The 13,866-nt window shown below is 33.6% G+C and overlaps 2 protein-coding genes across 3 annotated transcripts in view; both read left to right on the forward strand.

The window, feature by feature from the left end:
• The window catches only part of LOC107644320 (aluminum-activated malate transporter 9-like), a 9,430-nt gene extending 5,111 nt beyond the window's left edge, over positions 1-4,319 (forward strand). For both annotated transcript variants that reach the window (XM_016348160.2, XM_021102909.1), the window contains exons 2-6: positions 1,003-1,140; positions 1,515-1,784; positions 1,904-2,040; positions 2,131-2,277; positions 3,458-4,319. In XM_016348160.2, the coding sequence (XP_016203646.1) occupies positions 1,003-1,140; positions 1,515-1,784; positions 1,904-2,040; positions 2,131-2,277; positions 3,458-4,126 (1,361 nt within the window). In that variant the 3' untranslated portion in view covers positions 4,127-4,319. The remainder of the gene's footprint in view (positions 1-1,002; positions 1,141-1,514; positions 1,785-1,903; positions 2,041-2,130; positions 2,278-3,457) is intronic.
• Positions 5,683-12,415, forward strand: LOC107644321 (protein phosphatase PP2A regulatory subunit A). The gene is made up of 13 exons (XM_016348161.2): positions 5,683-5,874; positions 6,116-6,543; positions 7,055-7,301; positions 7,490-7,602; positions 8,678-8,757; positions 8,930-9,071; positions 9,176-9,256; positions 10,025-10,129; positions 10,243-10,425; positions 11,037-11,129; positions 11,452-11,591; positions 11,668-11,734; positions 11,982-12,415. Exons 2-13 carry the CDS (start codon positions 6,148-6,150, stop codon positions 12,099-12,101), a joined length of 1,767 nt encoding a protein of 588 aa, XP_016203647.1. The 5' UTR covers positions 5,683-5,874; positions 6,116-6,147; the 3' UTR covers positions 12,102-12,415.

Raw genomic sequence — 13,866 nt, forward strand, 5'->3', positions numbered from 1 at the left:
TCAATAGAAAATAATTTTATATGATATTTAATTATATAACAGTAATAAATTTTTTTTTTTTATATTGACTTCATAATTAGTTATTAAAAATAACATATGTGATTGTACTACTGCTCAAGATATTTTACATCAAAGTTAAAATCTAATCAACTGACAATAAAAACTGTTCGATAGAAAATCTTTCAACAACGTAATGCTAAATAACACATTATTCCAATTTAATTTTCGTATAATGTGTGAAGAGAATTTATACAAACATCAACAGTTTAAATTGATTGAAGTTATCATATCAAAATTAAGCTCTTTTGTTATAAGTCTTGGTAGTTGACAATAAGTTTGGTCGGTGGGGCAGATGCCACTCGGTATCAAATGAAAATAAGATTAAAATTAAAAAAGCTACAACTAACTTTTCATGGAACTTAAGTATACGCATTTGATAAAATAAATTAACAGTATTAGTGTTGGGAATAATTAATCAAAGTGTCATGCTTTTTAGTGTATTATTCAAAATAAATTCATGATAAATATGTCAAACTATTTTATCAAATGAGATTTTGACAAAAATGATTTTTTCTGGCATTTTTCTTTTGAGATAGCTTAAATGTACATGTCATAATAATTTGGTACTGGGGCCAGAATCACTGTTCATTAATAATGTGTTGGTTGATGGCCCATGAATTCATGATTATTTTTTTAAAGATTATAAAAAAGAAACTCACATAAAATTGCCTTTAGTAAACATTGTGATCAACAGATTAAGTTGACATGGCTTTCTGGTCTAAATTTATGTTATTTAGAACTTTCATGGATTAGTTATTGCATAAATGCCCCTCCTTTTTAATGTTGTAGATGTTATGATTATTAACATATTTTACACCAGTCTATAAATTAAATTTCTCTGCTGCATATTCCAAATTCCGTACTTCTTCATTAAGCTAGGTTCAGAAATCATTGATTAAAGAATATGATTTGCTTAACAAGTTTGCATGCTCTTCTCTGCAGGTGCAACTCTTAGCAAAGGGCTTAACAGAGGACTTGGGACTTTGTCAGCTGGAGGACTTGCTTTGGGAATAGGAGAGTTAACAACATTGGGTGGTGACTGGCAAGTTCTTTATACTATTATCAGCATCTTCATTGCAGGTAAGATAATATTCCAATAATAGCTTCTATTTGCTTATGTTCTTGATTATCTTTGATGGTCATGAAATTATTTTTTCCAAAAACTTAAAGTTGACGGGAAGAGACACATGAATGATTACATTTATAACAGTCATTTCACGCCTCTTTTAGGTTTACGTGAATTTTTTTGCATATGCTTTCTTTATTTTTTTTTGTTGGCCTTATGTTGAAATTCTTTCTTTTGGGTGAACAAGAATCGAACTCTAGACTTTTAAGTCATAGAAGCTCTGATATTATGTCATGAAATTACTTTTCCAAAAGTTTAAGATGATAGAAAAAGGACATGTGAATGGTTATATTTCTAACACTAATGACATGATGTGTGATTGATATAGGATTTTGTGCTACCTATGCTAAACTATACCCGACATTGAAGGCTTATGAATATGGTTTCCGAGTGTTCTTGATCACATTTTGCTACATCATTGTATCCGGATATCGAACTGGAGAGTTTGTTCAGACGTCTATAAACAGGTTTCTGCTCATTGCGATTGGTGCTGCTGTATCTGTTGGAGTAAATGTATGTATATTTCCAATCTGGGCTGGTGAGGATCTGCATAATCTTGTGGGGAAGAATTTCATGGGGGTCGCGAAATCTTTGGAAGGTTCCTCTCTACAACATTTTCTTGATTTCACATTGAACTTTTCATTGCTACTACATAGGTTTGCTGCTTCATAATGTTATTTCTTGGGTTGAATAACTTTCTTTAGGCTTGTTTTTCAGGTGTTGTCAATAACTACCTTAATTGTGTTGAGTATGAGAGAATACCCTCAAAAATTCTTACCTACCAAGCTTCTGATGATCCGCTTTACAGCGGCTACAGATCGGCTGTTGAATCTTCGAGCCAAGAGGAAGCATTGGTATCACATTTACTTCAGTTTACCATCTCTGTTTAATCAAAGTATAATTGGTAATCTTCATGACTCATAGTAACATATTGTTGATTGAAGTTAGGTTTTGCTGTTTGGGAGCCACCTCATGGTCGCTACAGAATGTTTAAATATCCTTGGCATAATTATGTGAAAGTAGGTGGAGCATTAAGGCATTGTGCGTTTATGGTCATGGCTATGCATGGATGTATACTTTCTGAAATACAGGTACTTCTTAATTGCCAAATTCTGTTATAGAGCCTGTGAGTGTTCCCTTTATCTTTTAATGTTTCTTTTCTACAATTTTAATGCTCTTTCTTATTCATGATTTACTTCTTTCAGTTTAGGGTATGTTTGGTTGGACGTTGGAGTGTAATAATAGGCTGATAATTGTTACACATCAAACTTTTTCATGAAACTTTCTACCCCATTTTTACCCCCTAACCAAGCATACCCTTATTTTCTTTTCCCAAAACAATTGATTCCATTGAGAGTTTCTGATTAATTAAGTGGGATTGAAAATCTATTGAATCACTTGCTGATTTAGCTAGTAAGGCTCCCTCTGCAGTGTTGTGGTGCTAAGTTAATAGCACTGCGCGACTCTTAATCTTTAGGATTCCTAATTATGACTATGGTTTGTAAGGTATAGGATTTTGCTTCTGCACATCAAATTAAGTCTTCACAATGGCAATTTGCTAGTTCATTTTTTTTTTCAAATTATTTCAAACAATATATCATTTTTTGTTTCATGAAACAAGCTTAAACCTTAGTTGGGCAAGGGCATTATACATGATTACCACCAAGCACTAACAATTGGTATGCCTAAGCCTGGTCTCTGTTAAAACCTCTCAGAAGAAAAATTCATTTATGTCCCATATGCATTTCAGTTAGACCAAGCGTTGCTTTTATTCCTGAGTTTATGTTTCTTTAATCATACTAACTAGTAACTACCATACTGAAAGGTTGATACCCGTTTCCTCACTTGAGAATATACTCGAGTACTCGACATTTGAGTCGAACGATATAATATCATTTGCACGCATGAGTAACTTAACTGGAATGAGGTCTGCATTGAAAAATTCTGATCCTGACACATGGAAGTTAGATTTCCTTTGATGCTTCCTTTACTCACTATGTTATGGACTTTTCCCTCTTGGGGGGATACAGAAAGCTTCTAATTGTTAAATAGCTCGCAAAATTTCATTTTCAATACCAAGATTTTTGTTTTCTTTTCTGAATAACATAAATGTTATTGTTAGAAACCAGAATAGAGAATGGAGGATAAACGTTTATATCTGAATTGTATGAAATATGATACAAGGTATTTATCGATGCTAAACAAATCAAAATAATAAATACGGTATGGTAATGATTCTAATAGTCAGTAAGATTCCTTTTCGGTTATCAGGCTCCACCTGAGAAGAGGCAAGTTTTCCAAAGTGAGCTGAAGAAGGTAGGCGCTGAAGCAGCAAAAGTGCTTCGGGAACTCGGAAACAAAGTTCAAAAGATGGAGAAGCTGGGTCAGGACGACATTTTGTTTGAAGTACACGAGGCAGCAGAAGAACTGCAACAGAAGATTGATAAGAAGTCTTTCATCCTTGTAAATTCTGAGAGCTGGGAAATTGGAAACCGGCCAAGACCAAAGGGCGAACAACAAGATTTCTCAAACATGGACGATGAAAGACGTTTCTTGGAGTACAAGTCTCTCAGCGAAGCTGTCCTCGACCTAAGATCAGTTAACGTTCCAAAAAATTGGGATGAACAAACTGCGGCGCGACCACCAGGTTTCGTTGAAGAAAACATATACAAGAAACAGCCTTCTTGGCCTGCTCATATTTCCTTTAAGACAGATGTAGTGTTTAAAGAGGAGGAATCAAGGACATATGAAAGTGCTAGTTCACTGTCTCTAGCAACATTTACATCCCTTTTGATTGAGTTTGTGGCAAGACTCCAGAACCTTGTGGATTCATTTGAAGAGTTAGGTGAGAAAGCAAACTTTAAGGACCCTCTTGAGCAAGAACATGTGAGAAGTGGTTGCTGGACAAGGATGTTTGATTGTTTCAGATCTAAGGATTGAGACAGTATCAATGATTCTAAGTTATTAACATTCTTGTTAAGCATTTTTACTTGGGTAATAATGTTTACTTGCACAAAATTTTGTCACATAACTATTGTAATGAAACTGTCAAGTGATTGTCGGATACCTCTGCTGCGATTTTAGGCATTTTTATTTTGTCTATAATGAAATTACAAAGCGTTTTCCCCTGTAACTTAGAAAGCCAAATTGTACTATATTCCTTTTAATTTGTTAAATTTTATATTTTATTTATGAAAAAGTTACCAGAAATATTTTTTTATTTATTTCAAAAATGTTCAATTATTTACTTTTTTTTTTCATTAATTTACCTTATATTATATTGGCTTGCTAGTGAAATACATTCAAGTATTTCCCGATAAGTGAAATATGAGCAAATAAGCATGTGGACATTTCTTTGAATCCCATTTAAAATATAAATGTTAATAAAAAAAATTATGTTTGAATCCAAAAAAAATATTCAAAATATTAAAAATAATAAGAATGGAAATATAAATTGTGTTTCACTTTAAATTTAGGAAAAAATGTGTTTTAACAAGCTTACGAAATTAAAACAACATGATTATTGATTTCTTAAAAGTTATTAAAACTTATTATTAATTCGTTGGCATAACTTTTTTATTTTGAAAAGATGAACCTAACATATAGCGTATAGCTCCCAAAAGTGAAATAGAGACCAAAATTTAGGAATTTTTTTTAAAGTTTGAAGTAATAAACAATGCAATCAAGATATTTGTTATATCCTATTTATTTGACAAACTAAGTGTATGTTTGGTTTAGTTTTTGTAAATTGAGGTTGAGTTCAACTTGATTCTACTAGAATTGATTTTGATTAAAATTAAGTTTGTTTAAAAATAGTTTATATTTAAATACTTTGATTCAAAAGTAATTATAGTTGAAATGCACTACAACAAATGAATATAAAATGAATATGAAAGATAAAGAAGGTAAAAAAGAGTAGTTGTAAAATAAAATGAAGATAATCATGCATATAAAAAATATGAAGAAGATGATAAAGAATAGTTGAGAGAATAAATTTTGCAATCAATTCTCAACGATAAGAATTGAAAACAAAACCACAAAATATTATTTTAAGTATAAAATTATGTTGAAAAAAAATTATCCAAACAAATTTAATTCAGCATTCAAGACTTTTCAATTATTAAAATTATGTTTCTCAATGCTAATCCAAACATATACTAAATTAATTTATTGCTACATGTATAAATGCAAAATGTAATCAGACATAAAATTACAAGAATCATGATTTAGTTAATTACTTAATTCAATAATAAGTTAGAATAATACTAAATTAGAAAAATAAATAAAAAATAATCAAAATATAAAATACAGCTGCTTCCTTGAACACAATCTAATTCACTAGGTACGACAGGACGAGCTTTATATTGAAACATTTTCATAATTCAGAAGGTACAAATTAAATTTTACTTAATTTAGTAATACATTTATAAACGGGTCGGGCAGAAAGTCACGGGTCAAGCTAGATTTGACTTGAAGATTTCCAGCCAAAAGGCAACGATGAACAATACAAAGAAAATAAAGAGTAAATCCTCAGTTATACCGTGGAAAATGGTGGTTTTCCAGCCAAAGTTATAATAAGTTAATAACAACTCTATCTCTCTCTCCAAACACCGGATCCCCCCTTCTCATTTCTCAATTCTCTCCCGTTTCCTCCAGCCACGTCCATTTCCAACCCTAACAATCTCAAGGTTCTGAAACTTCTCAACACACTTTCCTCTCTCTTTTATTTATTTTTCGCTTTTCATTTCATGTTTTAATATTCTTGTACTCTTTTTACCTGTTACCCTGAGACCTGGCTTAATTTGCGCGCCATTGGTTCAGATCAAGAACCTGATTCTAGATTTGGAAAAAGGAAATCGATCGAAAGTCGTATATTTGGAGATTTCTGATTTTTTTTTTGAGAAAATGAAATTATTGTTTCTTGTTTAGATTCTTTGAGGATCTGGTGGTGCCGAACGAAGATGGCGGCTATGGTGGATCAACCTCTGTATCCGATCGCGGTTCTCATCGACGAGCTGAAGAACGAGGACATTCAGCTAAGGCTGAACTCGATCCGGAGGCTCTCGACGATCGCACGTGCTCTAGGTGAGGAGAGGACCAGAAAGGAGCTGATCCCTTTCCTCAGCGAGAACAATGACGACGACGATGAGGTCCTCCTCGCCATGGCCGAGGAGCTTGGCGTCTTCGTACCCTACGTCGGAGGCGTGGAGTACGCCAACGTCCTGTTGCCACCGTTGGAAACCCTATGCACCGTTGAGGAAACTTGTGTTAGGGACAAATCTGTGGAGTCTCTGTGTAGGATTGGTGCTCAGATGAAGGAACAACACTTGGTTGAGCACTTCATTCCTTTAGTTAAGGTAGTAACCATGTGCATGGCTGTTATTGTTAATGCATTTACCTTTGTGTTTGTGATGCTGAGTTTAGAATGGTTATTTTAAAATGCACTCTTATCTTTAGAGACTAAAGTGCCCAATTGAAGCTGATTTAAGGTAGTAACTAGTGTACGGTTGTTATCATTTTTGTTTCATATCACTCTTGTTTCATGTTGTTGTTGTACAAGGAGTTTGAAATTTGTTTGCTTCAAAGCAGACTCTTCACTTTTAAAGAGTAAAATTACACAATTATAACCATTCGTGGATTGAATCAGTGTTGTAGGATCTTGAAAGATACATGCACCTGAACAAGAGATTATAAATGTAAAACAATCATTTCACTTGATTTTCTCTTTAACAGCTATAATTGGTAATGTACTCCATAAAGTGCATGTGGTACTCTTAGAGCAGTTAAATCCAATTTGAAGTTAGGACCTCTATATTTAAAACAGTGCATTTATTGCTTTATATTGTTTCTGTAATTTTCATTGTGTAGAGGTTGGCTGCTGGTGAGTGGTTCACAGCACGAGTTTCCTCGTGTGGCTTGTTTCATATTGCTTACCCTAGTGCACCGGAGGCAATGAAAACTGAACTGAGGACCATATATGGTCAGCTGTGTCAAGATGATATGCCAATGGTTAGGAGATCTGCTGCCACAAACCTTGGAAAGTTTGCTGCCACTGTTGAACCTGCTCACTTGAAAACAGATATCATGTCTGTATTTGAGGACCTCACACATGATGGTATGTGAAATTTATATATGATTAGTTTCACCACCCCCATCATTAATGTTAAATAAAAAAATCATAAAAGTATACGTATTACATTTCGTCTTAGATATTTTACTGCTTAGTTGGTCTGATCTTGTGTGTTCATATACTGGGTAGTATTACCAAACCTATTGTTAGTTTATCCATTCCTGTTCTTGCAGATCAAGATTCAGTTCGGCTACTTGCTGTTGAGGGCTGTGCTGCTCTTGGGAAATTGTTGGATCTTCAAGATTGTGTTGCACATATTCTTCCTGTGATAGTCAATTTCTCTCAGGTATATTGAGCATTGACTATATATTAAATGGGAAGATTTGTAGTCTATCTTACCATTTTATTGGTATTTTAATAGGAAGAAAAGAAAAAGAAATTGCCAACAATTATAACAAGTTCATGGTTGAACTCCATGCCTGTTAAGTCTATTGTCTTTGTTCAATCATGTATATTCAACCTTGAGTCCTTGACATGAACTAGTAAACACATTACACAATGAGATGATGTCTCTCTTTCTTGCAGCTTTCTCCTTGTATTTGGTTTACAATAATACAAGAATATCCTATGCTGAGTCCTTGTGTGATTACTGCCCTCCATCAAATGTAGCACTTGTAGAATACTTTGTTCTTTAGGCATAATGTTGGCAGTTATTTATTTATTCCGTTTTGATGGAACAATGTATATCTGAAACTTGTATCAACATAAAATTTCTGTTTTATGATATAGAAAATTAATGGGACAGGATTTTTTGGAGGGCCATATATATGTTGGAGAATTCTCCATTTGTTTGTCATATTTATGTATTTTTCAATTTGCACTTATTTTTTAAGCTATTTATTGTTTTTTGAAGTTTGAACCATACCTTGTATACAAATTTTGGCTGGCTAAAAAGCAAATTTTCACCAGGTCTTTTGGATACTGTTGTGTTGTGAGGAAGGCTAGGAGAAACCTTCTTGACAAAGCTGACAAACCACTGCATCTAGAATTGTTGACAGTTGAATGACTTTTCTGGTTGAGTTATGAGTAACCACTGCATCTGGGTGGTGTTCATTAATCATTAGTTGAATGTGTCTTATTCATGAATTATGAATAGCTACCTTGTCTGGAGTTATTTGATAAATGGATGGGATTTAAACCTGGGTGGCAGGTCTGTGGGTGGTGGAATGTCTTGCTTTACTTTTGATTTTTCATTTCATGTTCATAGTCCCATTGTATTTCCATTTTAAAGGCATCTATATGACAATATCTATTTGTAATATAGATAAAAAGAACATTTCTTTTCGTTTTGGCTTGCTTGTGTTGTTTCCAAATTGTGATTCTGCATGTTTTGTTACATATTTGAATTGCTTTTTGACCAGGATAAGTCATGGCGTGTGCGTTACATGGTTGCTAATCAATTATATGAGCTATGTGAAGCTGTTGGTCCTGAACCCACCAGGTAATGTTTCTTACCAGCTGAATGAATGATTGGTTGTCATTATACTTTTGTTTGCTTTTTCCTGATGGTGCTATCTGAAGATCATCCAATTTGATTTATGATCACTGATATTTTGCTAATGTATTTGTTTCCAAGATTCTAATTGATTCTTTATATGGTAATGCATTTTTAGGTCAGAATTGGTTCCTGCATATGTGCGCTTACTGCGTGATAATGAGGCTGAAGTACGTATTGCTGCTGCTGGGAAAGTGACTAAATTTTCCCGAATATTAAGTCCTGAACTTGCCATTCAGCATATTCTACCTTGTGTGAAGGTACAGTTTTCTCCCTGTCACCACAGAAACAGAAGCACTTGCATGCTTCGTACTCAATTTCAATGTTTGAAGATGTGTTGACCAATAAAATCTTCTTGCTATAGGAGTTATCGACAGATTCAAGTCAACATGTTCGCTCTGCCTTGGCTTCTGTTATAATGGGAATGGCACCAGTGTTAGGGAAGGTATTAATCTCTTTCCAAGCACATATGTCATAGCAATATAAAATGTATCTATTATACTCCACTGCTATAAAGGGGAAAAAACATATAGCTTGGTCGTTTGTTGGAACAATAATTTAGAATATTAAGAAAATCTTTTCAAGTTTGTTGACCATTAAATTTCTTCTAAACATTTATAACGTTGCCCCATGACATCTTTATTCAAAATTTTTTGGAAGATCTTTCTTGATGAATAGGCTGAATTTTAGGTGTTTAAGGTACCTTATATTTGTATGCCAACTTTTTTGCACTTAATCTCACCATCTGAGTTTCTGGATCCTCACGCTTTCTTGCAGAGCATAATCCTATGATTTTTTCTTATTCACAATTTTCCATTAACATGTAATGAGGTGAGATTGTCATACCTAAATACTTCTGCAGTATATGTCTTAAGATGGATTTGGTCTGTGTTCTCTCCAATGTGCAAGACCAATACATATAGTAATTAAAAGACATGGCAGAAGGTTGGTGGAAGGCTTTGATACCAATTGATAAGAATTTGGGATAACCACAGAATGAAAACTAGCTATTGTGTTATATATTCTATGGCCAGATCAAACCCCACTAAAATCCCATACTTCCGTTATGGTACTGATGTCATAATCTGCAATTGGATCCCAACATACTTTAATCTAACACTTGAAATGGTCCCCTTATGTAATTCAATTCTTGTTAAAAATCAGTTGATGCGTGCTACTTGTTGAAGTTAATGTGGTTTTTTGATGGTTGTAGGATGCAACAATTGAGCAACTTCTTCCTATCTTCCTTTCTCTTTTGAAAGACGAGTTTCCTGATGTTAGGTTAAACATTATTAGCAAGCTTGATCAAGTGAACCAGGTTTGTGGCTCAACAGTGATTATTATTTCATAATCACAATCGTCATTCCAATCATTATTATCTTTCATATTATTCTCTCTGATGATGCTTTGTAATGTACATGGTGAATGCAGGTTATCGGTATTGACCTGTTATCTCAATCCCTGTTGCCAGCTATCGTTGAACTTGCTGAGGATCGGCACTGGAGAGTTCGACTTGCAATCATAGAATATATACCCTTACTAGCAAGTCAGCTGGGTGTAGGCTTTTTTGATGATAAGCTTGGAGCTCTTTGCATGCAGTGGCTAAAAGACAAGGTTTGTAAAGCAACCAAATTGTGATCTAATGTATTCCCATTTTATTGGGTATAACTGAGTTGACTAATATAACTCTTGAAACCTTTCATCTTGGATACAGATTTTCTTTTTTACTCTTATATCTTAGTACTTGGGTTCTATCTGTTATTTCTATGTAATATGCTTTGAAAAAATGTCTCTTTGGCTTTAAAAAACGAGGGTAGAAAGATACTGGTGTGACAGGCTATAAGAGGGATAGAAGTACCAATTTGAAACTAGATATTTTAACAGGGCAGTTATTCTCGGAGAAGGCTTTCCTTCTAAGGCATGTTGAGACTAGAAAGCCACATTTCACTAATGTTTTGGTTTTCTGTTTTCTTTTAGTTTGGAGGATTTCTTTTCCTTTGCTTATTCTCTGTATGTTCCCATCCTAATGAAATGCAGTTTGCAATTTCATTGGTAATGCCATCTGCCAAAGGACTAAAGGAAGATGACATGCCTTGTATTTGGGGGAAGATTTTAATAGTATCTTCCATTGATTCAGCCAATTATAACTGTCTTAATCCAAGTCAGAAAAGTTGCAATTTATGTTGTAGAATACTGACTTTATTGATTGCATTGATTGGTTGTAGGTATATTCAATTCGTGATGCAGCTGCTAATAATGTAAAACGCTTAGCAGAAGAATTTGGACCAGAGTGGGCAATGCAGCATATCATTCCCCAGGTTTTTTAGCAGATGAATTTTGGTTATTTGATATGCATCAGCAATATGTTTTACCTTAAAATGTAGAAGCATATTTTAGTCCCAGGATGTCATTAATAATGTTGAGGGAACAATCAGGCTCTGAGATCATATTTTTCACATCGGGGATTGAGCACATGCTCCCATACTTGGGTAGTTTAATTACTTGTGATATATAGCTGATTCAATAGCATCTGAACTATTCTTGGACTGTGGTACATAGGGTAAAATTCTGCTGTGTCAAATTTGAGTTGCAACTTGCAATAATCTTACTACACAATCTGAATGCTTATAACATTTGCAGGTTTTGGACATGATTAATGATCCGCATTATCTGTATCGGATGACTATTCTGCATGCTATTTCACTCCTAGCTCCTGTTCTAGGCACAGAAATCACTACTTCAAAACTTCTTCCCCTGGTCATTAATGCATCTAAAGATAGGTAAAATTGCTGAATTCTCACTGCTGTTGTGTATCTTTTATTTGAACCAAGTGCTCATGGAATGTCTGTCTTGCAGGGTACCCAATATCAAATTCAATGTAGCTAAAGTGTTGCAATCTCTCATTCCAATTGTTGATGAGTCGGTAAGTAGCCCATTTAAGTTTGTCTTTTATGTTACTTCCATGGATTGTAATTCCATTTATGGTGAATTGGTTTCTCTTAAAAGTTTAAATTAGTAGTTACTGAATTAGCATAGGTTAACATATTCCTTGGTAACTGTCACTTGGAAAACGTTATCCAATTACTTCTCACCAGACTTCTATTTTATCTTAGTGTTTTGATAGAATGCAAAATTCTTTATTATAATTACATACCATTTGAACAATGAAGGTTGCTGAGAGCACCATCCGTCCCTGTTTGGTTGAGCTCAGTGAGGATCCAGATGTTGATGTGAGGTTTTTCGCCTCTCAAGCATTGCAATCTAATGATCAAGTCCAGATGTCCAGCTAGATCAATCAGCATTTTATCTTTAGATTTTGTTTTTTCCCCTTCTATAATTTTTTTCAATTTCTTACTAGATTGGCATGGCCAGCTTCTTGATTCCTTTGTATCACATCTCTGTTGTTGAGATCGTATTTTTAATTTGTTGTATCTGATATCTATACTACCAGGTTCTTTGTAGTAATGGAACATTGTCCGGAAGTAAGATGGGTTGAATTTTGACGTACAATCACTAATTTTATCATGCCACACTAGAAGGTGATCATTTTGTATGAACTTTCATGATTTCCAATACTATGAATATATTTAAATTCTGCATAAAAGATGTACATTGATGAATTCTAGCGGTTGTTTAAGTTGAGTGATATTCATACAAAAATCTGAAAAGATCGTGATTAAGGAATGACATTTCTAATCATGATAGATATGCATGTTGCTTCTCATTATTGTGTTTGGATGGAACATAAAGTTATTGACGAGCAATGATGGGAAAAGAATGGAACGGTTATTAGTTATTACTTGTTACTAATCGTAGATAATTTTCTGTATTCGCAGAAGCCAAGATAAAACGTTGAATTACATACTTGGCTAAATACGCGTGTAAAGAATCACCAAACTGGCACATAAATAGCGAAACATAAATAACGAAACGCAGCCATTAGCTGAGTAAATCGCCGTGGTGGTTCCTGTCTGAGTTTCACTCAATTATCTAATTTGGCATGGAGATCTCAATTTTATTATTAGTAGTCTTTATTATTAGTAGTCTTTTAGATAGAGTTTCGGACACTATAATGGTCCCTAAAATCCTTTTAGGTACTGAGTCAAGTATTAGACTGTTGATGGGATTATCTTTTGTTTAGATTGTCCCAACGACTTAGGGTCCGTTTGGAAACTCCAAAAACTACTTTTTTTTAGCTTTTGATTTATAAAAAGTTACATTAATAGTGTTTGGTACAATTTTTTAGATAAATTTTTAATTTTTCAAAAAGTTATTTAAGAGCTTTTGAAAAAGTTAAAAAATGTGACTTCTCCTATTTTCAAAAGCTATTTTATCACTCCTATTTAATGCACAACTTTAAAACAAAGACTTCTATAATAACTTTTCAAATACAAAATAACTTATTTAAAAGTTGTTATTAATAAAAGGCTCAGGATTCGGTGGTCCAGGAACCTTTGGACCACTTAGTGGTCCAAGTAAAAAACATGTTTTTTAAGATTTTTTAACAACTGTTACATAGTCCTTTAACTAATTTTAATTATAAATTGACCCTATATATTTTATATAATTATAAAAACGATTTTTTATTTTATAAATAATTAATTTATCATAAATTTATCATGTTCATTAACAATCAAATACAAAAACAACAACAATTAGATTATCCATGGATCCAAATTTTCTTAAAATATTACATTCGATCCGAGACGTTCTTGAGGAGTCATAAAATCGTGTTTCGCTGAAATCCAATCGATTGGATTTCAGTTTATCACTAAACAATCGATTGTATATTGCTGGTAAGCATGGTTTTGCATAAATCAATCGATTGGTGAAAGTAACCAATCGATTGAACAATGAATTAAATGTGAAATTTATGTAATTCAATCGATTGGTCACGGCTAAACAATCGATTGGTCTCAATATTCAATCGATTGGTTACGGCTAAAAATCGATTAAACTTTGCACGTAACTTCTAATTCAATCGATTGGTTTGAAACTTCAATCGATTGGAAAGTGTCCTAAATGTGTTTTTTTCAGCTTTCAATCGATTGGTAT

The sequence above is a fragment of the Arachis ipaensis genome, chromosome B05, assembly GCF_000816755.2.
Source record: "Arachis ipaensis cultivar K30076 chromosome B05, Araip1.1, whole genome shotgun sequence".
Taxonomy (NCBI): domain Eukaryota; kingdom Viridiplantae; phylum Streptophyta; class Magnoliopsida; order Fabales; family Fabaceae; genus Arachis; species Arachis ipaensis.